The 11,604-nt window shown below is 42.5% G+C and overlaps 1 protein-coding gene across 1 annotated transcript; it reads left to right on the plus strand.

Moving 5' to 3' along the window:
• The first annotated feature begins 38 nt into the window (after window positions 1-38).
• LOC135349153 (bromodomain adjacent to zinc finger domain protein 1A-like) lies at window positions 39-11,498 on the plus strand. The gene is made up of 10 exons (XM_064547645.1): window positions 39-391; window positions 598-882; window positions 1,101-1,581; window positions 1,887-2,525; window positions 2,686-2,824; window positions 6,812-6,885; window positions 7,334-8,112; window positions 8,577-9,038; window positions 9,271-10,747; window positions 11,062-11,498. Exons 1-10 carry the CDS (start codon window positions 279-281, stop codon window positions 11,362-11,364), a joined length of 4,752 nt encoding a protein of 1,583 aa, XP_064403715.1. The 5' UTR covers window positions 39-278; the 3' UTR covers window positions 11,365-11,498.
• Window positions 11,499-11,604: the final 106 nt, after the last annotated feature.

An 11,604-nucleotide genomic window follows, 5' to 3' on the forward strand; every position in this document is an offset into this window, starting at 1 on the left:
CCGGAAGTCAGACTGTTGGTTATTAATATCCGGAGAGGTTCACAGAAATTCTGTAGTCGCGGGAAGGAGGTGGAATTCAATGACAGGTTGATAAGCTTTGAGATTCTTTTCTTCTTCTTTCTGTCTACAAAAGCCTCAAGATCAATTGGGATCTTGTTGATAGCTTCTATAGTTATATAGCACAGTCTATGACGTTTAATTGCTGAGGAAAGATCATCTGAAGAGGCAAAAAACCAGTCTACAAGTTTACACCCCCTGTAGCTGCTGAGCTCAACAAAATGCCCCTCCTGCACAAGAAGACTTTCCATTTGCAGCCAGTTCCCAAAGACCTGCGACCAGACGAAGAGGTTTTTGTGTGTCCAGCTACTAAAGAAGTGTTCAGAGATTATGAGTGAGTGTGCAGAATGTATATTTAGTGTTTAGAAGCATTCAACATGCTCAGGATACAAGCTCATCCTCAGCTAGAGGGCAATAATTGGAGCTCATTATTTAGGGTGTCTTATGTTTGCATGCTCTGCTTTTCGTGAAAATTGTAGTTGTCAATGACTGCTCCAGCTGACATTTGCACCCGTTTTTCGCCTTGTTTCCACACTACAGGTCATTTTTCAATCGCCATTTTCTGTGTGAGAGCCTGGTTTGGACCTGTGAGCATTCTGGCAAGTCTAACCTCACGTATGGCCAAGCCCTAAAGAGCGAAGAAGAAGCTCAGAAACATTTGGATAGTTTGTCGGCCTGTTACCAGAAGGCTGCCCTCTCACTAATCCACCATACGCGGAGGACAAACCTCAAGACCCTCTGCGAGGAGATCATCTCGTTCTATAAGCACAGATTTGTAGAGGGGGAGATTGTGGACCACTTTCAAACCAAAACTGCTGTAATCAAGTGAGGAACTGTGTGCTGTACAGTAGATGAAGGATGTACACACACATTTTTCAATATAATTATATTAATTTATTGTAACACCCTTCGATATGTTTGTTAATACTGCGTGGGTAATATTAACTGATGGCTAACCTATCTATGCTTTTGTTTGAGAGCTGTACGGTATATCATAGTACAGTACACTTTATACTGAGCTCATTGAGATACTGTCCATGCAGAGTTGGTACTAGTGTGAGAATCGTCAAGGTGCTTCCCCCAGCCCCTCCCACCAGTCCTTCAATCATACAGCCCCCTACTCCTAGCGTTGATCAACTCGCCACAAAAACAGGCCCTGAAACAGTCACCCAAAATGGGGAAGCAAGCAATTGCGAGATCATCGATGTGGTTAGCAATGGTATCTCTGAGGTAACCCCTACGCCTTCTGATGCTACCCTCAAACCAGTGACACCGTCAGTCAAGCCAGTTTTCAAGATCCCTAAGACGCCCCGCACTCCACTAATCCCCCTCACCCCGGAAATATTGCTCAACGCAGATGACTATCGCTATGTTGTCAAAGATGAGGCTAACCCCGAGAAGATACGAGAGGTAGAAGCTGCAGAATTAAGCAGACCAAAAGGACTGTTCACTTCGGCCAAGCTCAAGCTGCTACTGAGAAGCGTCCTGGTCAGGAAGAGTGACAAACATCCATTTACTGTGAAAGTGAGCAGCTTTAGTATAATTCTGATGGTGTATTGGGTAATGTATGTTGCACAACTTCAACCTTTCCCTGGGCTATTTCTGCAAAATCCATAGGCCCATACACCCATCTATTTATAGTGCAAAATATGCCAATACACCCTCAGGTTATTCACGAGAAAGTATTTATGTCACACGTACCTACACGTATTTGTAATTCGGACCAAATCTAGGTTAACCAATGGCTTTAAAGGCATACATGAACATGTACATGGTATTTATGAAATCTCATGACAATTAATGTACAATTTCTCTGTGTGTCACCGCAGGAAGATTTTGCTCGGAAGTTTGACCTTGGTCCCTCCACTGTGGACTCTACTCTACCCACTCCATCTCCCTCCTCCAGGAAACGCTCCCTCTCTCAGTCCCAGATCAACTCTTTCTTTAGTCCTGACTCATCTGCTCTCTCTCCTTCGTTTATGTCTGGCTCCAAACCAAAAAAACCTCGTCCATCTTCTCTGGCCTCCTCATCCAAAAAGAGAGTATCAATATCTGGACGAAAAACTCCGGGCAAGTCAAAGTCAGCCAAGAAGTCTAAAATTCGCAAGTCAACTTCTATACAAAACACTCCAAATAAGAGAAGCAAATTTCTGAAGTCCCCTAAAACTCCACGCAGCACTGCAGAGGCACTAAAGCTCCTCAATAGGGCAAAGAAATTCAAGCAGCTTGATCTCAAAAGCAGCACTGTCCCTAAAGGTAGTATGTCGGCCGAGGAATGGAAGTCACTCAAGAAACGCTTGGAGGAGGAAAGAGATCTAACCCTGGCTCTCAGGGAGGCAGAAAAACAGAGGAGGAAGGAGGAGCGTCTGAGGAAGCTGCGAGAGCTCCACGAAGAAAAAAGACGGGAGAGACTGAAACAAGAAGAATGGCTGAGGCCACGTGAAGACACTCTCTGTGAAGATAGCAAGGTGGGTGTTAAGACGCAGCAGCAGTGATCTACAAAAGTGTGTGTGTGTGTGTGTGTGTGTGTGTTAATTAGAACATAATTTTTATGCTTTAAAGTGTGTTGCATTAATTGTACATAAGGTATGGGTCAAAAATTTTTTTACTGTTTTTACACACACACAGCCACTCCCCTCCCCCGTGCCAGTGAGTACAGAGCTCTCTCCAGAGCTGTTTGGAGATGCCGTAATGTTGCTCGAGTTCTTGCACACATTTGGACCACTCTTCAACATCAGGGAGGTCATCAGAGGAGACATCACCTTTGGTGAGTCTGCTAGTCTCGATCCCAGGCCGATTTTTCTGGAAGGAGAAGTATACGGCCTGGTATATATTGATAGTGCGCATGCGCTTATTTATTTTCCGGAATCTGAATCTGGAGAATCCCCGTTTCCCAAATATATGCTTCTATCTATGTGAAACAACTTAACTCTCTATTGCGTTGGTTTAGAACTGAAGGCTTGCACACTAGTCTGAAGCCAGAAAAGGCTCTCATCTAGACTACCTCTACGATGGTCGTATGATCGGAACGTCTGAGCTTGATCCCGTACAAGCTGTGGCGCTTCCAACTGCTGCTTGTGAAGACAACCCAACGTACGACTATCGTAGAGGTAGATGCGAGCCTCTTCTGGCTTCAAACTAGTGTGGAAGTCTACTAGACCACGCAATAGATGGCATAAGCCACAGCTTCACAGAACTCAGCCATGGAGATTAAGTATTACAAAACATAATTATTCCTAGTACAGACTAATTTACTTTAGTTACCTCTGTATGCCGCTCACAATGTGGTGCAGTGTATCAGGGGGAAATTCTGAGCCATCGTTCTTCCGAATCTGAAAAATGAAGCATTTCAGGTTCTCCGATAGTTCCTCGGATTTCAGGTCACTCAATAGTGGAATAACATCCCCATGGCACTTTAATCGGTACTCACACCAGTCATTCCATAGCTTGAAGCAGTACTTTGTATCTGAAGTTGTGCTATTAGGAATAGCACTCTTCTTCAATTTTTCCATCTCATATTTTGTTAATTGAGGTGCAAATGCACGCACTTGCTTGGAGGTAGAGGCACTGCTTGAAGAAAGCTTCATTCGCTTTGAGTTAGGTAGAGAAGATTGTGCAGGTTCTGTTGGCTCGTCCAGCTCCTCCTCCTTTCTTTGTTCTGTAGAAAGAGTAGCCAGCTCCGCCTCCACATTTATGTCATAGAGGGCGGGGTCTATGGGCTCGGTCATTATTAAGCCGAGTACTTCTTCAGAAAAGAGCTTGTCTAGGCCTAGGTCTTCGTCCGTGTCCATTCTTTCGGTTAGTTTTTGAAATGAACCTAGCAACTAAACTCGTTAGATACTGTTTAGTCGGTATCTATGGGAATTATAAGCCCGCAGGCACTCGTAGTACCCTCGCTTCGCTCGGGATACTACAGCAGGCCTTTGGGCTTATAATTCCCATAGATACCTCCTAAACAGTATCTAACTATTATGTATAATTTACTTATAGTTTTACCTTCGTAGTACGATTACCCATATTCTGGGTAATTTGTAACTATATTCTGGGTAATTTGAAACCATATTCTGGGTAATTTGAAACCATATTCTGGGTAATTTGAAACGCATGCACACTATCACCCATGCAATAGGTAGCAGGCCCTCTTTTCGACACCTAGCGTTACAATAGAGAAACGTCGGGTGGGAACGGGGCTAGTAAAATGCCTGCTCGACTGAATAATTGGCATGCTTAAACATATACTAGCGCTACATGTAATTATTGTGCTTGAGTTTTTTTGGCGAGTCCAAATCCATTGTGGTACTGCAGTTAATGTACATGTAGGCATATACATGACTTGTGTGGTTACTACTAGCAGCAGCGTAATTATCGTACTGATGAATTTTCTGGTAAAGATCATCAAAATGAGCCAAGATGGGTGGATTTGGAAAAGAGCATCACAGCATTAGGCATCAGGCGTACTACATTAGGCATTTTACATACTGTTCAAATCTGATGTAATTTACGGTGCGCAGAGAGTTCACAGAGTTGACCTTCGCCAGTAGAGAGATTGACCTTCACTGGTAGAGAGTCATTGTATAGCGGGGGAGGGGTCTAATTTTTCGAAGATCACCTTTGCTAGTGGAAGGTTCATTTTCTAGTAAAAGCTCACCTAGGTACGCAGCGAGGTGCTGACCTTATCTTTGCTACACTCAAAACTGATGCTTTTATTATAGAGCAACATGGAGCAGGGACAACCCTAGGCTACGGTTGAACAGTAAGCTGGTTGAGTCTACATGTAGTTGTAGGTTTACATGTACCGTATTACTAGAATGTTTTGAGAGAATCAAACATTTGCGAGATTTGCGAGGGTTGATCAATTCACAACAATAAAATCCAATTATTACTAGTAAATAAATACACACGATCCTTGCCAGAACGCAATAGTTAGATCGCAAAGGGTCAACTTTTCTGCTGATTTGGCTCATTCGCAAAGGTTTTTCACCCGCAAAATATTCTAGTAATACGGTCATTAATAGGCCTACAATCATGTAATTCGTAGTCTTGCTATATACATGATCTACTCTACAGCTGTTTAGTGAACAATTCTTATTTTTGGAGACCAACCGTTGAGTAGAACGTGTATAAATTATTGTATTCAACCTACGACTAGATCAACGTATATGTACTTGTAGATAGGAACAAACATCAGCACACAAACAAGCTCAACCAGCTTACTGTTTAACCGTAGCCTAGTGTTGTGCCTGCTGTCCATGTTGCTCTATAATACTAGCTATCTGCGTGTAACAATTAAAAAGGTCAGCACCTTGCTACGTAGCTAGGTGAGCTTTTACTACACTCTCTACTAGCAAAGGGTAAGCAGGGTGTCATACAGGATTTTGAAGTATAGGGGGGAAATAAGAAAAGTAACCAGAACATTTTCTAAAAAAAGGTCAACTGTTATTTATACCCTGTTATAGTATGTAAAAATTTCCAGCTATGAACACTCAGTCGTACCTGAATGCAAAAAAGGGGGGGATATCCCCCCTGTATGACACCCTGCTAAGGTCAGGAATTGTGTTTCACCCACATGAAGGTATAGAATATGAATATCATTATCGCTGGATTATTAGCGCTTACTCGGCTCTTTATTTTAAGCGCTTGCTCAACTGCAGGCTTTTTATACTCAAATTGAAGCGCTTTTCCAATTATGCGAAGGTTATTAGTGAAATTTTAGAATTGATCAGCTAATTTTGTTTATCTATGAGCTAGTTAGCTTGTACAGTGCATGATAGCTATATAGCTGGTGATATCCATCTGTAAGGACTCTCTGGGCATGCTGTTACCTTGTCTGATCATGCTGAGAGAATGTGAGACATGGATCCTTTTATTCCAAGTTCCTGCCTGGTCAATATGCAATATGAATGTTTTTATAAATGAGTGATGTAAATGAACTGTAAAATGAACTGTAACATAATAGTATGATATAGATCCAGTTAGGGTTGCCTGCTTGCTCACTTTCTAGCCAGCTTGCGAGTCAGCTCTCATCACAGAGACATCCGGTTGCTGGGTGGGGCTCAAAATGACTGCATTATAGGCGCATTCTCGAATATAAGCGTGTAGAGCTCTGCTATTGACCCTAAAAGTGCATGCGCTAATAATCCAGTTTCTACGGTATGCTTTTAGTGGAACTTTATACACATTGTACTGGAGTTTTCTTGCGTCCAATTTTAGCGTGGATAAACCCTTAACTATCTATCTAATTAAAGAAAGATAGCAGCAGGGCCAGACTAAAAAAAAGACGCAGATGTCTCTTGCGTATTTTTAGATACTTACCGTCTACTCTTAGCTTTTACTCGCCCGTATGGACTTCTACAACGGATATCTCTTCGGTACTTAGCTACGTATAGATGCCAAGCAAGCTTGCTTCAAGTACTTACTGCTCTTATAAGTCTACATGTGTATACTTGCGGTTTTTGCCCTCTTGTCTCATTCATGCATCTTCATAATCATGGCAGAATTGATGTTTATATAAGCACAGCAGACTTCTTTGAATCTGCCAAGATTCATGAGGGACCACAATACTCTAACCTTAATCATACTGTCCACTAGTGAAGGTCAACTCTGCGAGCTCTCTGGGCCACCATAGTAATTGCAGGTTTTCACCTGCCCAACCTATGAATCCCTCCTGCTGGGGATGGAAATTAACTAATTGATTTTATTAGCCCTTAATTGTAACACCTGTGTAATGTCTTGATATTAAATTATCTTGTTGCAGATAAAATTGAGTTTGCTCTCACCACCCATGAAATTGATAGTCTGCTGTTTGATATGGTCAAGTTTCTGCTCCAGGTAAGAAGATCTCTCTTACATGTGTATTCTGCTATTGTGTGTGTGTACATGTATACAGCTACGTTATTTTGTTTTAGTACCACGTACCCCTACTTGATTCGTAACCCTAACCCTAATGAAAGTCTCTGTATAGTAGTGAAGGCACATGAAACAGTAACATGTCAGAGGTTGCCCTACACTTTAGTGAGCATTACATGTAGGTTATTATTAAAGTGCTTCCTGAGTTCAATTTTGTACTGCATAACGAAAGAATTGCATATCCTGGAGTCATACATTCTTCCTGCCACTAGACCCTGTATCACATGCATGGCTACTAAGATACATTTCAGAACACACACTGTTTGTGTACCCACTGTGCGTGTGCTCTCTGCATAACATATCCAGTTGTATTGTGTTTCCCCTATTAGTGTTCATGTTACATAAACACTCTTGTTGTTACTCCCCTCAGGCCGTCTTTGCCACTATGGACGAGGAACATGAAGGACAGATCAATGTCAGAGTTGCCACTGCCAAGAAAGGTTTTATCAGCCCTCGAGAAACTGCTGAAGACAAAACCGAGCCCTCTAAAGGAGAAGGGTCACCAATGGAGCAGCGAGAGAGTCGATCGCAATCCAAAGAGGAGGCCCCCGAGGAAATTGATGATGACGAGATGGAGGTCGAAAAAGACGAGCCAAAGTCGCTCGATGTTCGTGTTGAGACCATCAAAGCATCCGCTGCAAAGTCAGCACTTTGGTCCTATTCCAACCAGAGAGTCCACCTCAAGGATATGACCCTTGACCCTTACACATGTACAGAGGTACTGAGGCTCCACCTACTCTCCAGTGGAGGTTACTCAGATACGGAGGGCCGAAAGAGATTCAGGGTTTACCGTCGAGGTGGGTATACAGATTCTGACGACCCAGTGATTGGTCTCCGTTTGAGATGCCCCCAAGTCGTCGAGGCTCTCGGTCAGTTGTCCATATACGGTTTCTCTGCCAAAGACAAACTGGAGATTCTGTCGACCCTGTGTATGCAGCTGCTCACTTATGCGGATGCCAGAGAGTTTATAGAAGAGACAACAGCTCGAGTGAAGAGTATTCGAAAGAAGATCAGAGAAATACTGTTCTCGGAGGAGAGACGAAAGAGGGAAGAGAAGTCTGCTCTGTTTAAGGAGAAGAAAGAAAAGGCGAAGTTGGAGAAGGAGAAAATTAAAGGGGAGGCTGACAAGGGGGAAACAGAAGATAAAACGTGAGTAACCGTACATGCTTATGCTGATTTAGCAATATTGAGCCCAAGTCTAAACTAGAGAGCTCTTCTATTCACTACTTTTGCCTTAAAAGACATTAGGCCGCTATGCCATTGCTGTACATAGTCATATCTTCTGATGTATAGGTACATGTAATGTCCGCGATGGTGTGGTATAATTGTAAGGCTTAGAAAAAACCCAATACTGTTAACGGAGGTTGAGTTCAAGTGCCATCTATTGATAGATTGGTGAACCATAATTGCATTGTATGCCCACTCACTTAATCAACTGTCTAACCATAATTGTATGTCCACTCACTTAATTAACTGTCTAACCATAATTAACTTAAAAATGAGAGTGCACGGTGTTGTTTGGGTTCTCTTTAGGGAATGGTGTAACAGTAGCTACCACGCTCAATTTCTAGTATTCCAGATGTTTACTCATTGTCACTTTTATCACCGTACAGGAGTCAAGAAGAGACGATTCCTAATAATGCCGATCCAAGCAAAGTCCCGGACAATCCTCCTAGACCAAAGAGAAAAACTAGCAAATCCCCAAGTCCGCAATCGAGCAAACAAAAAGAGGAGGAGGAAAAAGAAACAGAAGAAGAACGAATGGCTCGAATCAATGAAGATCTAGCTGAGCTTCGAGAAGAACTGCTTGAGGCCTCTGCTGGTGTGAATCTCAAACCACTGGGCATGGACAGACATCACTCCAAGTACTGGGTGTTCTCTAATCTACCCGGACTCTTTGTTGAAGAGTCGGATCAAAAAACAGTCGAACCCACACCTCAACCGGACACCATTCAGAAGACTATGCTGGAGAATGGAGTTGAATCCCACGATGCAATTGAGACAACTGCCTATTGTGATACTACCCTGGCTGGGAAATTTGACCCTGTACCAGCTATTATGTGTTCTACACATATGTGAGTGTTCTTGTCTATAATTATGTAGACTAGTTTTACCTGCACTAGAGTAGACTAAATCAGGCTGCTATATATGTACATGTACACGGAACTAAATTTGTACAATGTATATTATGTACAGTTGTATATGGCTTCTTTTGGTAATTCATTTTCTAAATCAGGCTGCTTATGTACACGTAACTAAATTTGTACTTTTACACACGTGTACAAAATGTTGTAATTATTTGCCCAGAAACACTACTGTTGGAGCCACACCCACTGAGATGACTAATCAAGCAACGGACACAGCTCCCAAGTGGTACTACTATGCCACACTCGAAGGCATCGAAAATCTACTGGCCTCTCTCAACCCAAGAGGGACTCGAGAAGTTGCACTTAAGAAAGCAATCGAAACTCATCGAAGGCATTTGGAGCGCACGTTGCGTAAATGCCCATTTTATCCAGATGGCAGCCCAAGAAATCCTCGTGAAGGTCTTATTAAAAATGCGGATCAGTACTTGGAACTCTATCTCAGAGAGCAGATACTTGACATTGAAGACAAGATTTTAATGGGCAACCTTGGTCATTTGAAGGTATCAGACAACCGTATCGAATGGAGAGCAGCTATCGAAAATTCTGGAGCTGCGGCAATTCTTGCAAATAGTCAAGAAACTTCTGAAACACCTCATCCCACCACTGAAGAAGGGGGTGCTCCTATACCCAGTGGAAGCACGGCTCACAACATAAGCTTCTCAGCTTCTCAGCTGTCTACTGCCTTGCTACAAATTCATGACGGAATCGAAAAGAAAGTTCTCATGCCTCCTCTAGGCACTGCTGTAGACACGAAGAAGCAATCACGCAAAACCAAGAAGGAGGATACAATAAAGGAAAGCGATCTGTGTATCGAGCAGTGGAAAGACTCCCTAGGACAATCTACAAGTTTCTCTCAGATATTCGTTCATCTGGCCACACTCGAACGTGCTGTAATGTGGAGTAAGTCGCTTCTAAATGTTCGTTGTCGAATCTGTCGTCGAAAATGTGGTGACGAGTTTCTTCTTCTCTGTGATGGCTGTGACCATGGTTACCATACGTACTGCCTGAAGCCCCCCCTCAAGCAAATCCCTGATGGAGACTGGTATTGTTATTACTGTAACCCTGTTACTCCGGTGAAATCGCGACGAGGGCGGAGGGTGGTTTTGATCGAAGTGGAATCAAGTGATAGCGAAGTTGAATTAGACGAAGAGCCCGTGATGGATATGGAAAGTGAGGCCGAGATTAGCGAGGAAAGTGAAGAGGATGATGAAGAAGACGTAAAGATGGTCACACGCTCCAGAGTGACCAATGAGGTGCCCGTACCAGAAAAGAAGAAGCGAGGAAGACCGTCTAAGAAAAAAATTATTGAGAAACGGCAAGTTACGAAAACACAACGTGTTAAAAAGACTCCAAAGCAACCCTCAAACAAACTTAAAAGGCAGTGCAACAACTTAACAGCTGTAGTAGAAAACAGCCGTGCTCGTAAGAAGCTTAAATTAGACTCTACACCCTCAAAATCAGAGTCTTTGATTGCATCCATAATCGAACTCAAGTGTTCCCGAGGTACAAAGTCTCACACCAATGCGTCTAGGAGGGAACAGAAAAGTCTTGAGATGCAGCTCTGTGAAGCCATTTGGCAAGAAATAAGGCAGAAAGGGGAGAGCAGCTACTTTGAAGCTCCTGTGAACAAAAAAGAGGTACTGTATCAAAGCTTGCATGTACATTTGTACAGGGGTCAAACCATGTCCTCAGTTGTTATGTAATTAGGTTCTGGGCACAGGAAATACTGTGTTCTCAAAGCATCCTTACATCAAAAGTACTGTTTTCATAACTTAATTGTCACAATTAAGTGCATGCACAGTGTTGTAGGTACATGTACATGCGATTATGATTGTTGTGTGTACACATGAATTGTGTATGTAGATCTATGCTCGTATATTTATGTTTTTTATCTATTATTTTCGTATTTCTAAGGTTGTATTTTGATGCCATTTAACTCTTTTCATTCCAGTATCCACACTATCATGAAGTTGTCTCCAGTCCAATGGATTTGCACACAATCAAACAAAAGATCAAGAATGGAAAGTGTACGTCCCTCGGTGATTTCGTTCAAGATGTCCATCTCATCTTCTCCAACTGCCTTCTCTACCACAAGCGGCACTCACAAATTGGCAAAGCCAGCGTGACTCTGAGGACCTACTTTGAGAATAGATGCTCTGATCTTGGGTTTGACGATCTCGGATTAATCGAGGGAGAGAAAAACACAAACAGTGGACAGGGGAAACTGGGTCGGAGGTCCGCTAGACAAAAATGAACATTAAACTATTCACTTAATTGTTTTATTCTATTTCATCTACATTATACGCATTATAAATTAATTATTGTTTCCTATAATAATTGTTGGATATTATTTATGTTGTGAAATAAAATTGTGATTCTGCTTTTTGATGTGCTAAGACTGCTGGTGTACTGTTACAACGCGGACGGATGTGGCTATATAATATATTAGAGGTTTCCTGTACGTGTTTGTGGGGCAGACCAGAAGTGACGTTGC

The sequence above is a fragment of the Halichondria panicea genome, chromosome 15 (genome assembly GCF_963675165.1).
Source record: "Halichondria panicea chromosome 15, odHalPani1.1, whole genome shotgun sequence".
Classification (NCBI taxonomy): domain Eukaryota; kingdom Metazoa; phylum Porifera; class Demospongiae; order Suberitida; family Halichondriidae; genus Halichondria; species Halichondria panicea.

Coding starts and splice junctions, on each gene's coding strand:
- LOC135349153 (XM_064547645.1), top strand. CDS start 279: ATGCCCCTCCTGCACAAGAAGACTTTCCATTTGCAGCCAGTTCCCAAA. Junction 2,825..6,811: donor CAGAGGAGACATCACCTTTG/GTGAGTCTGCTA, acceptor ATCTTGTTGCAG/ATAAAATTGAGTTTGCTCTC. Junction 9,039..9,270: donor ATTATGTGTTCTACACATAT/GTGAGTGTTCTT, acceptor TTATTTGCCCAG/AAACACTACTGTTGGAGCCA.